Source organism: Neoarius graeffei, chromosome 21 (genome assembly GCF_027579695.1).
Source record: "Neoarius graeffei isolate fNeoGra1 chromosome 21, fNeoGra1.pri, whole genome shotgun sequence".
Lineage (NCBI taxonomy): Eukaryota > Metazoa > Chordata > Actinopteri > Siluriformes > Ariidae > Neoarius > Neoarius graeffei.
The window spans coordinates 40,926,147-40,941,552 of NC_083589.1; the positions used below are offsets into that span (position 1 = coordinate 40,926,147).

Below are 15,406 nucleotides of genomic sequence, written 5' to 3' on the forward strand. Positions count from 1 at the left end.
CTTTCATGGCCCAGAAAATGTGGCAGATTCTCCTGAGGCATCCATTGTGGAAAACGCTGAGCTTCTTCATGTCATTCTTGGTCACCCTCCAGCACTCAGGGCCATAGCAAAACTGGTTTGACAAAACTGGTGTATAGCCTGAGTTTTGTAATGGTGCTGTACTGCCTGGATCCCCAGATTGGCTTGAGTCTGGCAAAGGAACCTCTGGCTTTGCTGAGTCTAGCTTGTATGTCCTTCTGTGCCGCATTGTCTGTGCTAACAACACTCCCAAGATAAGTGAAGTCACTGACCTGTTCTAAAGGAGCGCCGTTCACAGTGACCTGCGTTTCACATCTGGTGTTTACGCTCATGACTTTGGTCTTGGAAGTGCTGATGGTTAGCCCCACCTTGGCGGCAAAGTCACTCAGCCTGTCTGTTTTCTGCTGGAGGTGGGTAAGCTTGGTGGACAGTACAGCAAGGTCATCCACAAAGTTAAGGTCTTCTAGCTGGGAGAATTGGGTCCACTGGATGCCTCTGGGCTTGTCACAGGCATTCTTCATCACCCTGTGACTACCTCTCGGGTAGAATTAGCACAGTTTTATGAGGAAATGAGCTGTAGGTTTTACTGAGCATCTTGCAGAACCAGCCACAGTTCTTCTGGACACTCTGACTGGACACTTGCTTTTCCATTTGTGCAACAAAACTCAGCAGCCTTCATTATGTTTTCTTGTCTGAAAAATGGCCTCTGACATAATATGCTGCTTTATTTACTGACAAAAGTGTTTTTCTCAAACATTTAATTTTGTGCTGGAAAACTGATGTTTGGAAATCTGAAATGTTTTGTCCCGACTCGATATTGTAGAAAGACATAAAATAAACATCTATAACATTTTACTAAGAAAATAGAGTGTCTATAATACTTTTTCACTGTATATTAAATAGAAGTGTAAAAGTATGGCCTGATTCATGGTGCAGAAAAATTACTGTTTAAACCCGGCCTATTTCACTGTAACACAGCCCACACTGTCACTCTCCCAGAACAAGCCCTCATCTTTCCAGTAGTTTTGAATCAGGCTGGGCGGGAAAGCACGCGCTCTCTCAGGTCATGTTGTAGATCAACGTGACTGAAGCTGCTGGCCACGTGCCAAACCTGTGACGACATCAAAACACCTAAATGGAGGTCACGCACAGGAGAACTCAAAATGGCAGTTGTGTCGTTTGGCATTAACATTCAGTCAATTATAGCTGGAGTGCGACGCTGCGACAGACTGAATAAGAAACCAAAACAAAATACAGCTAAAGGTAATTCTAAAAGAAAAATAATGAATATAAAACTGTTCTCGTGTTTGGTCGGAATGTTAATACTTTGCATATTTATCATAAATTATAATTACCATGGATACGAGGGCATGCCAAATGAAAACCCACTTGGAGGCGTGTATCAATTTGCATAAAACCACATGACCAATGAAAAACCGAGGCCTCGTCCCAGCTGTGGACTCAATATCATAGAAAGATATAAAATAAAAACCTATAAAATTTTACTAAGAAATCTAGATATCCAGAAGTGACGCGCCGCAATTCAGAAGTTGTTGATGTGTAGACTGGAGAGCTGTAAACTGACACTCCGACATTTTTATTTATTTTTTTAAACTATAAAACTGGATGTAAGTTAAATTAAATATAATAAATCTGTATTTAAACGGCACTTTGGTCTCATTTTGTGTAAAAACATGTCTATTGTCGCACAATCTGTTTTAAGTGTTTTTCACAGGTATTGTTGCTCATTTATACTTTAAATAGCTACAGTATATTGTAGAGTTTGTAATGTTAGAATAAAGTAATGTTATTTGTGAGAGCCTTAAGATGGAGCCAGCAGCAAAGATAAGATATTTACCTGTATGGCAACACTTTACAATTGTATCAACTGTTAAGGTTGTCACACCTGTGCATCGTGGCGCGTGCATCAGTCAGACTCTCAGGCGCGCTCCGGGCTGCGCGCACGCTGAACGGACTCTCGCATGCGCGCCATTAACAATGCACACCTGCATAAGATTAAGGCATAGTCAGTGCGCCAATATAAAGACTGTTTAAAAACACACTCGGGGTGTAGCTAGGATTTTTCAAAGGGGGGGGGTGTCACACACTGACTGGCAGCCTGAGTACATTACGTAACAAAAAATAATTACCATTGCTAGTTTTAGGTAGCTTAGAAACCGGCTCTTCCATTATTGCTGCTTCTTCCACGTTTTCTTGATGTTGTGTTCTAGAAATGGCACACTAAAACTTAGTTTCGAAGCTACAAAATGCAACTTTGATGGAAAAAAATATATAATAAATTGCTTATCTCGCTTCACGTCAAAAGAAGGAGGAAAGTTTTGCTTGTTTTGACATGGCAAATTATTAACACAAGAGGAAATACTCGTAATTTGCAACTAAAAAGACTGCAGCTACACTGGCAGCTTGACCACGCTTTCTAGTGCGATCATGTTGCACTTGGGCAGAACTGGGTTTTCGCACCCAAACCACAGGAAGTCCATACAAGGTTATAGAAACCCTAATGAAGCTGAGGTGACAATCTAGTTTGTTTTTTTTAAATGCTAGAAAAATTGCAGTGGGCGCTTTTCTAATATTCTTACGCAGCTATTGAAAAAATGTATGGTCTGACAAGGGGGTGTCCACGGGCACCCCAGGACCCCCCAGCTATGCCCCTGACGATCATCATGAAGTATTGCGTTACATGTGGACACATTACCGAGCCTTAGTTCCTTGATTGGTTTCCCAGTTTCCTGTTTCCTTGTTTGTTTGTTTTTTATTCTGCCTGTGATTATCTGTTTGTGCCTCACTTGACCTTTTGCATGTTTTCTCGTTTCTGACTTTGCCTGCCTATGTGGATTGTTTGCCTGTTGTCTCTTTTTTATAAATAAAATGCTTCTACGCTTACATCCATCTACCAACCCATCTCTGGCAAAGGTGAAATGTAATGTATTTAGTGTTCTTATGGGTTTTTATATCTCATCTCATCTCATTATCTCTAGCCGCTTTATCCTTCTACAGGGTCGCAGGCAAGCTGGAGCCTATCCCAGCTGACTATGGGTGAGAGGCGGGGTACACCCTGGACAAGTCGCCAGGTCATCACAGGGCTGACACATAGACACAGACAACCATTCACACTCACATTCACACCTACGGTCAATTTAGAGTCACCAGTTAACCTAACCTGCATGTCTTTGGACTGTGGGGGAAACCGGAGCACCCGGAGGAAACCCACGCGGACACGGGGAGAACATGCAAACTCCGCACAGAAAGGCCCTCGCCAGCCATGGGGCTCGAACCCAGGACCTTCTTGCTGTGAGGCGACAGCACTAACCACTACACCACCGTGCCGCCCGGGTTTTTATATGTAACCGTCAATTCCATTACATCTTCGGTATTTTACAGCAGGTTTTTATTTCCAATCGATATTTAAAAGCCGAACATTTCTAGATCAGAGGACCCTTTGCAGAACCCTGGGAAGAACAAAAATATGTTTACCAACATTTCTATCGCCTTACTTTGAGATGTTTGTGTACCCCACAGCCTCTTCTGGTCCCTGAGAACAGGTTTTTTCAAAGCTGGGTAATTTTTTTTATTGTCTTAGTCCCAATACTGTGGAACAAATTATATTTCTTAATAAACATAAGATGTCAATCCAGTCCCACAGGCTCTTCTGTCCAGTTTCAGGGTTCCCCCTGGGTTCTGAAAAATATTCTCCACTTTTTTTCCTTGAAAAATAAAGTCAAATAAGTATTTTTCACTTCTTCTTAGTCCGTATTTTTTTTCTTAGTTACTGACTTATTAAAGTGGATTTAATACAGGTTTACACAAACCAAACTGGCACAATTCAAATATTTGTACAGATACAGCTAGGTCTCTCCATTACATATAAAATTTAGGCTCCACTCCAGCCTCTAATCACAAAGGCCTGATTTTGGGCCCCCTGTGCACCATCATGCTAAAATAAACTTCTGTAGTTTGAGCTTATTTCAGGTTATTTTAGCAGGGAATTATTCAAAAGAGCTATTAGGATTCCCCTTAGCTTTTACTTCAACACAAAACTTGATTTACAATGGAACAGAGTCGAGAAGAGTCTTGGACCAAACAACAGTGAAGGAATCCGAATTTGGTTGTTGCTAAAACCTGTGACATGGAAGAGGATTCGGGCAGTGACCTCCCCGCGAGATGGGATGGGACACCTACCTTATTATCCGTGACGGGATATAATTTGCTAATTAATAAATAATTAATTGAAAAATTCTTGTGTTGACTTGTCATTTCTTCTTCTCATATCATACTCATGTAACCTATAAGTCATCCTGCCACTGTAATACCGAGACGTGAAGACCAAAGAAGAAATAAATATTAACACATACACACTAATTTGTTTGTTATTTCTTTTCTTTTCTTTCTTTTGATTATTCTTAAATAACTATAGTATGTGATCCAAACTATACCGTGACATGTGACAGGACAGCTAAGGTAAGATCCCACAGGACGGGACAGGACAGATAAGGTAAGATCCCCGGGGATGTGACGCGACAAGAGTTCAATGTCCATGAGCGATAATATGTCCGTGACAATTATTCCAGTCCGTGATGGGACGGGGAGGTCACTGACCATAAGCGATATTATTTTTTTCGCGGCCCGGTTTCTATCAAATCATGCGCTTTGATTGGCTCGCAAGCGATCCGGAATCCTACGATCCGGACCCCGGTTATGGACCTTTGGCGACTTGCTCGTTCACAACAACAACAACAAACATAGTAGCAATTTTTTGTCAACATTTATTTTTGCATTTCTCAGTATAATAGCATTAATTTTACACCATGGATAGCGATAATGACAGTGTTCACAGTGAAAGCGAGTTTTACTACCCCGATGAAGACGAAATAAAAGAAAACATTTCAGGAGAAAGACGAAAATGAGCTTGTATGGTTTCCCTTTCGGGTGCTCTCATTTTCTGTTAGAATTTGGTAAAGGAAAAAATAAATATGTTATTTACCAGCTTAAGGTCGGTCCGTATTGTGAAATACCATGACCTCGGCCCAGAGGCCTCAGTCAGTATTTTCAAGACCTCGGTCACGGTATTTCACAAAACGGACCGACCTTAAGCCCACCGCACACCTTCCCGATTCGCTTACAATTTTGTTTGGCTGATTAAATCACTTGCGAATTGTAAATGTGTGCAGGGGCACCTCGTAGCCAATTTCATCGGTTCTCGGTTGCTCGGTTTAGATCAAACTGGTCTTGATATTTTCGGACGCGATCTCCTCGTACGGACCACAATCAGTAGCGTGTGCGTTGTTACTACGATCTCATCGGTTACGATAATTTTAAACAGCCAATTGGAGTGCCAGGATTGATCACATGGTGTAAATAAAGCAAAATGGCGACTTGCAACAATCACACATGGACTGCAGACCAGGAAGCACAACTTGTGTCACTTTGGGAAGTGTCCACCTGTCTTTATGACATTAGTTCACCTGATTAGAGCAAACGGGAAAAGAAGAAGAAGGCTATGGCTGTAATCATGTCAGCTTTGAAAATGCCTGGTAAAGTATTATAGCATTGTCAGTGGTACAGAAATCGCTTGTCCGTAATCCCAGAACAAATTTTAAGAACGACTGAACAAATTAGAATCAATTCTTATTACTGATTTGTCTAGTTGGGATTATTATCCCTTTTTGATTCTAATATTCAAAATTTAATACTTCTCTATGTATGTAGGTAGGTAGGTAGGTAGGTAGGTATATATTATATATATATTTTTTGTACTATCACGTGATATCTTGAACACGTGACCATCTATTCGGGCTGAATGTGTACGATGTCTCGCAAATGTGTGTGGGGAATTTTGAACCGATCAAATCGGGCCCGTACACTCTTAACCGATCACCAGACACACGAAGCCCCGATAAAATCAGGAAGGTGTGCGCTGGGCTTTAAAGTGCATATCACGGGTAAATTCAGGAGCAAGATCAATGTAATTCTCCTATTTTATATTAAACTTTGGTCAAATATCTGTCACATTTTGCATTTTGTGCAATTTTTTTTTTACCTTGCGCAATACCAGAAAAATTCAGTTGAAATCAAGCCATTTGAGGTGAATTGGTCCACCTCTGAAAAAACTTGCCATTTGGATTTCCCGGCAAACATTGATTTTCATGACGTCGCATGCGGGACGCCTCCCTCTGAATCCTACGTCAGCGCTGGTTTGTTTATGAGAAAACGACCTGGCGGGTTTCTGTAAATTTCTTCAACGTTATCGCGTAATTATTAAAATGGTTAACAGATGTATCGTAGGAGGGTGTAGCAACACCAATCTTGATGGGATTAGTACTCATTGTTTTCCAAAAGACCAGACAATGAGAGAGAAATGGGAGCGCTTGGTCTACACAGGCTGTGTACTGAAACTGTGCAAAGCTCACGCAGCCTGCTGGTGCTTCCGCAGGTGACGTCACGAATCTGGCTCCAGACTCCCTTGGGATTTTTCCAGACGCGTTTTGTTATTTTATTTTTTTCTGCTATGGACAGATGGCCTTGTGCAAAATTACTCTTCTGGATGAGTGTGTAAAAGGACATACTTTCATATAAAAAAAAAAACGAAATTGGTCTAGAATATGCACTTTAAGCTGGTAAATTATATATATATATATATATATATATATATATATATATATATATATATATATATATATATAATTTACCAGCTTAAAGTGCATATTCTGGACCAATTTCGTTTATATATATATATATATATATATATATATATATATATATATATATATATATATATATACACACACACACACACACAACTACACACACATAACATGTCCCGTTCCGTTCCGGGTTTTAGTAATTTCCAGTCGAATTCGAAGCGCTTTACGATGACGCAGCGCTTTATATATTACGTCAGTTAGCTACAGGGCTATTTCTATCCTAGCAACAGAAGCGATCGGTGGCTCAGTCCAGTTGTCCTGAGGATTGTATTTTTAACGGAGATTAGCATCGCTAGGTTCGAACTTTACAAGGTAATGTGATCACCCACACACTCAAACAATGGGACATCTTTATTAGTGATTTTTGCACTGCTCTTTTTACATTTATCGTTCACTTCAGTTTCTGTCTCATTATTATTATCATCATCAACACCCAGAATGATTCAGGAAACTGAGACATGTGTCAACTCACTTAATATCACTAGCCTAGTAAAATTCATCACCGGCTTAATAAAGATATCATTTCTCACTCACATATCTCTCCTTTAGGACCACAGAAACACATTCTAAGCTGCATTATTACGTTACAGCATTCAAAATCCCAGATGACATCCAGGTCAGTGGTTTTCTATTAATCTCTTGCTTCTTTTTTTTTTTTTTTGAGGGTGAAAATACCCGAGATTATAGCCCTGAAATGTAGCTCTCTTCGGCCGCTTTCCGGCTGACAACATTCTCACTTTGTTGGGTTTTGTTTTTGGTTTTGTTTTGTTTTTGTTTTAAATGACCCCTGTCTTACTGACCCTGCCAGATGTGCTCGGGGCTCTGAGTGTGCCTCTGTCGTGGCTGTTTCGGCCTTTAAATCATCTTCAGTGCTTGAAGGCCTCTCAAAAAAAAAAGAATAAATAACAATAAGAAAACAACCCTTCATCAGCTTAGACTGCGCCGTTCTTCGGTTCACGCTAAGATAATGACATCACCACACCAGGCCGATTAAGACGCACTGTGATTGGTCATTCCGTGTGGTCGATTTTTATTGGTCACAAGCACGTGCTCATTGTTTACCCTCTGGTTTCCAGCCGCCTCTTCACTGCGGTTGGATTTCTAGAAAAGATAACAAATACGTTCGTCACTGTGACGACTGCTAGTAATTGCGTCACTGATGGATTATGTTGGTCAGCGTCGGCGGGAACCCTGCAGTTTCACAAGCACATTGCTTCCTCCTGCTCATGTGGTGTCGTATAGTTGTAGTAATACAATTATGATCCATCACGTTGCTCAAATCCTTAATATAAGACAAAACATGGAAATATACTAATTGTATATATTAATTCTATACATCAAAATTCTAATTCTATATAAGTATATTTCTAATTTAATTTATATCTAATTGTGTAACACTGCTTTGTTGAATTGCTGTGCACCAGCCTGTGTTGTATGTGTGATTGTTCTTTTGACCAGCAGATGTCTCTAGTGAGCAGGTGAAGCCTCGAGAAATGATCCACTTTACAACACAACTGGCTGGAAAGCTTCAGTGTTTCATGAAGTTTCATCTGGCCATCACTATATACGTTATTTATTTATATTTTTAGTTAAATAAATGTATTAGTCCAAAACGAACTGAGTTTCATGCTGCTCTAATTCGCTTAAACACAATATAGTTACCGTGCATGTGACTGACACTGAGCTCAGGGCGCGTGCTGTTGTTGTCTCGTGTTGCTCGTGATGATGACGTCACGGTGGGCCGGGTCTTAAAGTGGCTCAGCTCAATAACAAACAAACAGGAGGCGACGTGTTCACTTTCCTTCCGTTTTCTGTGACAGGCTCATTTTTTCCAGGCTGATGAAAAAGGGATTTTGTTCTAAAACAGTAGATTTGATTTTATTGGTGCGGGTAAGTGATTTTTTTTGTTTGTTTAGTTTATAATTCACTTTTATATATTCCCTCATCTCAGCTTTCACTAGGCAACAGGTTTTGTTTTTTTCTTGCTGAGCTTCCAGTAACAATAATTTAATTATTATGAATGAGTCAGTGCAATACAGTGTTGAGCATCACGCATTTGTGTGGATCAGTTTGGTGCTGAGATTTTCGAGATAGATTTTCTAGACTGGGAACAGCACTCTGTCCAAACTACTTTCATTATTATTATTTATTATTATTATTATTATTCAGTAGCCCATGTGTTCGATGTTTTTGCGGGAATCGTGTTGCATGTGAGCATGCCACGCCCATTTTCTTAGAATTACACATCACACCTTCCTCGTAGTAAGCTGCTATTTAAACCACGCCCATTTCTTCGGAGTAATTTAGTAGACGTCCTGTACCCACTTTTCCTCGAAGTCAGTCGATAGGCCACGCCCACTTTCCTCTCCACAAACATCCTTTTACTCCAACGCTTTTTTTTTTTTCCAAATTCTGCTGCATGGCTTGAAAACTCTCTCTAACGCGTGTATATACACACAAACACATTCAGCAAAGTGGCTCTTAAGAGCATTTCAACAGGTTCCTGAAAAATACATTTCAGTTTTTGCCCCTGGATTGCTGATATTCTTACAAGTCACTTTTTCAAATGATTTCATCTTATTAAAAACCCATAAATCTACACATTTTAATAAAACCAAAAATCTAGTCTTTGGGTGATGTTAGAATTAAAATCAATGTGAACCTACTCTTCAGAGAAAGACTTTTATAGAACAATGTGTTGAAATTTTCATTTATTTATCATTTAATCAAGAAAAAACATGCGCTGTTATGACCACTTTTAATGATGTGTTTTTATGCAAGTGTTTTAAAAATTTATTATAAGAATGAACATGTAAAGGGCGGCACGGTGGTGTAGTGGTTAGCGCTGTCGCCTCACAGCAAGAAGGTCCTGGGTTCGAGCCCCGGGGCCGGCGAGGGCCTTTCTGTGTGGAGTTTGCATGTTCTCCCCGTGTCCGCGTGGGTTTCCTCCGGGTGCTCCGGTTTCCCCCACAGTCCAAAGACATGCAGGTTAGGTTAACTGGTGACTCTAAATTGACCGTAGGTGTGAATGTGAGTGTGAATGGTTGTCTGTGTCTATGTGTCAGCCCTGTGATGACCTGGCGACTTGTCCAGGGTGTACCCCGCCTTTCGCCCGTAGTCAGCTGGGATAGGCTCCAGCTTGCCTGCGACCCTGTAGAAGGATAAAGCGGCTAGAGATAATGAGATGAGATGAGATGAACATGTAAAATGCACGAATACAGGTCATCAAGGAACTGAGTTTTTTTGTTGTTGTCTTTGTTTTTTTTTTTTTAGTTCTGAATAAAGAAAAATATTTTTGAGAAAAATGAGTTCAGAAATAAGATTTTATATATTCCCACATCGGGCGGCACAGTGGTGTAGTGGTTAGCGCTGTCGCCTCACAGCAAGAAGGTCCGGGTTCGAGCCCTGTGGCTGGCGAGGGCCTTTCTGTGTGGAGTTTGCATGTTCTCCCCGTGTCCGCGTGGGTTTCCTCCGGGTGCTCCGGTTTCCCCCCACAGTCCAAAGACATGCAGGTTAGGTTAACTGGTGACTCTCTAAAATTGACCGTAGGTGTGAATGTGAGTGTGAATGGTTGTCTGTGTCTATGTGTCAGCCCTGTGATGACCTGGCGACTTGTCCAGGGTGTACCCCGCCTTTCGCCCGTAGCCAGCTGCGATAGGCTCCGGCTTGCCTGCGACCCTGTAGAACAGGATAAAGCGGCTAGAGATAATGAGATGAGATTTAAAGCGGGATCATGACAACTCTGTCAATTCTGAAGAGATACTTTTTGCGTTAAATGTGTTTTTTAAATTGGTGGCAGATTTTGTTGAAATGTTGAGTTCAGGTGAGACATTTGTCACACTTGTGCATCTTCTGGTCTTCCTCAGAAGGACACACTGTGCTTCAAATTCCATTACATTTTTTGTATTTATATTCTTAATACCAAGATTCATGAAAGTCCTGAAACTAATTTGCTTGTGTTGTATTTCTTCTGTCCATAGCAAAATGGCAACAACATCATCTCAGTTTGAACATGTGGAGCTTGAAGGAGTGGAGGAGGGCATTAAGCTGCAGGGCTCGACGGTGCGGCGGAACCTCTTTGGTCCAGTCGACCACCAGGAGCTTCAGCAGGACTTCCACAAGCTCTTGTACATGAATATGGAGGTGGCCAAGCAGCGCTGGAACTTTGACTTCCAGAGTGAGCGTCCTACCCCTGGCTCAGTGGAGTGGGAAGAAATACATTGCCAGGATGTGCCAGCTTTCTACCATAGCTGTGTGGTGAGGATGGGTAAGCGCAGACCAGAGGTTCCCATCAGCGCTGGTGGAACTTTGGCATACGGAGAAGCGGAGCTGGAAAAGAGAGCAGTCAAATACAGACAGGCTGCTATCACAGGTGAGACCAGAGCCAAATGCATGTACAGGAATGTGTCTTTAAACCCATACTAGGCTTGTGTAACACTTATTATACTGCATAAGTTCTCATTTCAGCCCTCAGGGTCACCAAGGTAGTCCACTTAATACTTTCTATTTACCCTCCATTCACAACTGTACCAGGAAGTCAGGAGCTGCAGAATGCTGTATATCTGGGACAGATGGGTCATGATAAAAAATGAACAAACAAACATGTGGTCTAGCCAGGAGTCCTTGAGGGTTTTAGAGAAAACCTCTTTCCTAACATGTATTCTCTCCTCTAGACTTCTTTACCGTGAAGAAGAGGAGGTTTCTTCATCACAAAGTCTCGAGGCAGTAAGAACAGAGCCGACACTTGAGCAGCTGAAGATACTGTCAGCTCCTCACTGTGTATGTAAATGTACATACAGTATTTACACTTCTAGTTATTCATTGTCTCTCTGGGTTATATTTAAAACGCTTAAAGTATACTGTGAAGGTACAGAAGTGCACTCCAAAAAGGACACTTTCATTAATAATTTGATAATAGTCAAGTTACAACAGTTGTATTTCTTCCCCATGTATTAAATGTCAGTATGTTTTGGGTCTTAACTAGTTTTGTGCACAAAGCCCAATGGCTTAGCTGGTTATAAAACACTTTCCCCTCCTCACGAGAAACAAACTAAATGTTGACCGGCAGACTTTAAACAGATAGTCTTGCTGTTTTGATACCTCGTTGATTTTTGCATCTTGTACATATGTTAAATAGTGAGAGCCTTACTGTGTATATTCGAGAATATTGCTATTTACTACATATTCATTCTTTTCCATGTAGGCAAACATTTAATTAGAACCTAAAAAGAGAAAGTGAACCAGAGAGAGACTGGTATATCTGAGCCATGGCCTTATTGTGTTTTGTTATAGAGAATTGTTCACAGAAGAAAAAAAAAAAAGTTGTGAATGAATTAATCTCTCTTACCTCAAGATGGTCACTGAGTGAGATTTCAGAAAGCATGTGACCTCTGACCTCTGGTGTACACCTGAAGTCCACTTTGTAAATATTTAACTACTTCACCATTCAGTGCAAAATTTGTTTAAGCAGCTCAAACAGATTATATATAACTACCCGAGTTACAAGTTACCTTGCTGACTACATTTTTTTTAATTGCCTACATGGAAAGAGTTGCTATAAAATATTAATTATACCAGTCCTCCTAAACTACATTGGGTTTAAATGTTCAGATATTTTAGTGTTCCTATGGGGTAAAATGGTGACCTTTTTTTTTTTTTTAAACTTCCTTTGTTTTATCAATATGGCCTTTTTATTCACAGTGTACACAAACATTAGTTGTGCTTTTTAGCCATTGGTGGTTAGACTTCCTTTATCTCTGTATGTAAATCTCATAAAGATGTAAATGTATAGTTGTATGGACAAAGATAATAATATCTTGTATTAATAGTGATGACGCACATTATCTTTGGACTGTATACATTTCTTTTTGAGTATTAATCGTAGCATTGTATCTCAGTTTTTTACTTCTGTTATATACAGATCTGAATACTATATTAAGAAAATGTAGCATTTTAATTACAGTGGATTGAGTTGTGTCATATGATGGAGAACTGTTTATAACTGTCCATAAGAGACTTACAAAACCATGCTCAGCATGTAAATAAGGAAGTATCTGCAGTTGTTTGTTCAGTGTTTGCTATGAGTTTATATGGAATTGTTTCATTTCTTTCAAGTCATTATGTTTGATTTTGAAAAGGCAGCTTAGGAAACTAGCCAAAGATTTACTCCACACACTGTCGAAAGTAAACAACTACCAACTGCTGTCAGAGAAAAGGGACAACGCCACTAGTCTTAACCAGCTGCAAAAGCTCACAAAACACTCTTTTGGTCTTGTGGCAGTGGCACAGGTTTTAAATAAAACACTGTTTGGTGTTCGTAATATTTTTGGTGACAGTCACCATGTCCTACAGCAGCGCAGCTATTTTTGTATTTGTAAATCTTTTGCAAGGAGAGGGTTCATCTACCTCACAAACAATGAAGTGTTCATTTTCTTATCAGAAACCCTCCTGATCCAAGACGTGGAGCTGTAAATAAAAAAGCCCCCCCCCCCTTTTTTTTTTAATAAATACCCTAATGCCAAATCCTGTATGAATTGGGTCTAGTGTTCTCTGCTTTCCTAGAAATAATCAGAAAAGTGTTTACACTAATTGAACTGACCAAACAAAGGTCAAACCCTAAACCACACCCAAGATATCTGAAGTTACACACCACTATGTCCAGGAATCATTGTCTTCCATGTAATTTTTTTTTTATTTTTTAAAGACTGAGTAAATGCCTATTAGTTCATAGAAGGTTTACACACATCACGTCACTTTGAAAAGGTCTGAAAATTTCCCCCTAATTTCTGCATTTCAGTTGTGTGTTTGCTTTACGATGATTTTTTCATTGTATTTAAATATGGCAGTGTTGCTCTGAAACAAAAATGTTTAACTTATTGAAAGATAATTGTTTTAAGGATTACTAACCGATTTTGTATTAACTTTGCACTATTAAATATTATTGTCAGTGTATTGTAATCTTCAGTGGTGTTAAGAGCAGCATGAATAGGCCAGGTCTGAGTGCACAGCGAGAACATTTACTTTTTTTTCTTTCTTTTTTTTTTTTAATTACAGATGTTCATTTGATTTAATGTTTTATGACTAACAGCTCGCCAAAAAAAAGCAAAATCAGGCTTCCAAAATTCTCTATTCAATAATTGATATGACGAAAATATTTCGATACCCTGTATACATAAGAGAGGCAGCCATGTGTATTTTGGATACCTAAAACCCTATACAGTTGTTGTTGGGTTTTTTTTTTATTATTATATGGGAACAAAGTGATACTGATTGTGAACACAACTGCATTTTCTTTAATTCTTCTCAGATCAACCAAATGTTTCTCCTTTTCTTAGTGTCTCTCATATTATGAATGTTGCTATGTTTAAATCACAAATTATAATAAAAGATGTTTATGTAAATTGCAAGTTGGTCTGGTGACTTCTTTGGAACTGTGAAATTTCAGTTAAAGCTTCACTGACAAACATGTCATAGAAAATCTAACGCTCACAAATCTTTACTGTCAATTGGGGAAAAAAATTGAAATCAGCAAAATCTGTGTGCTGTCATATTTAGAACTAAGCTAAAGTCTACAACTTTATAAAATAACTATCATCGTGTGTGTGTGTGAGGGCAAGTCAAAAAGTTCGAAGACAAATTGAAAAATCTATTTATGAAAATAAAGCTATTTCTCTACATATGCTCCATTGAAGTTGAAACACTTCTGCAAGTGAGGTTTCCATCAGAGAATTCCTTCGTTGTATTCCTTTTGAAATTATAACTTTTCTTAGAAAGTCTTAGAATTTTTTGACTTACCCTCGTGTGTGCGCGCCTATATGGATGGATAAGGGTCCGTCTCAGAAACTGGTCTCTCATTTGGGACATTATGGTCAAAAAATAAATTTTCTAATTTTACTTTTTTTTTGCATTTACCTAACACTCAATGTTTCTTTTGTCATGTTTAATAAGAATAAAGATAGCATCTTGCTTTATCTGGCCTCCACTGTGGAATTTTTTTTTATTACAATTCAAATGCTTTTGTAAAATTGATTTACATCTAAAATAACTACATGAAGAATTAAAGCCCCTCCTTCACAGATGAGTGAAAATATTGAATAAATTTCCTCTTTTTGATTGCTTGGGTTAAAAATGCCAAGTTATGATGACTGAATTGATTATTCACTTAAATATGAATAATATGATACATTTTGGGTATTTGATATGGTGAAATAGGACACAATGGAAAAATCAAGAACACACCGGAAAGATGAGAATAATGGCGCTGGTAAAAGAACAGCGACTGTACCGGCTGAAGGTCGCGCGGGTCTCTGCTGCAGCGCGCGAGCAACGGGACATCACTACCGCACCGGACGGAGCGCGGGGCAGGGCAAAATGACTAGCCGTAGATTATATTAAAAGTTCGATCTAAATTGACCATGGTTGCAAAATATTGGCCAAAAATACGCAAACACTACGAAATATAAAAGTAAGATGAAAAAGAAACATTCTATTGCCTTATACTGCAAGACTAAAACAAAATAAAACTGTCAAAACTCACCTTTTCAGTGATAACGTCCGAACAGATCACCCACGTAACAGAAAGACCGCAAATGGAAGCACGATCAACTTCTAACTGTTGGAGTGGAAAATTCCATTCTACACAAGCAAATTGTTAATGTGTGTCCTTT

General features: G+C 39.4%; 1 protein-coding gene across 1 annotated transcript; it reads left to right on the plus strand.

Annotated features, from left to right (window-relative positions):
* Positions 1-8,491: 8,491 nt before the first annotated feature.
* On the plus strand, positions 8,492-14,146 carry cdkn1d (cyclin-dependent kinase inhibitor 1D). The gene is made up of 3 exons (XM_060903118.1): positions 8,492-8,630; positions 10,721-11,112; positions 11,414-14,146. The coding sequence occupies exons 2-3, from the start codon at positions 10,725-10,727 to the stop codon at positions 11,467-11,469; spliced, it is 444 nt and encodes a 147-aa protein (XP_060759101.1). The 5' UTR covers positions 8,492-8,630; positions 10,721-10,724; the 3' UTR covers positions 11,470-14,146.
* Positions 14,147-15,406: the final 1,260 nt, after the last annotated feature.

Bases quoted from the DNA above. Each gene is read 5' to 3' on its own strand.
- cdkn1d (XM_060903118.1), top strand. From the start codon at position 10,725: ATGGCAACAACATCATCTCAGTTTGAACATGTGGAGCTTGAAGGAGTG. The intron at 11,113-11,413 runs GTGAGACCAGAG...TCTCTCCTCTAG, and splicing joins CAGACAGGCTGCTATCACAG to ACTTCTTTACCGTGAAGAAG.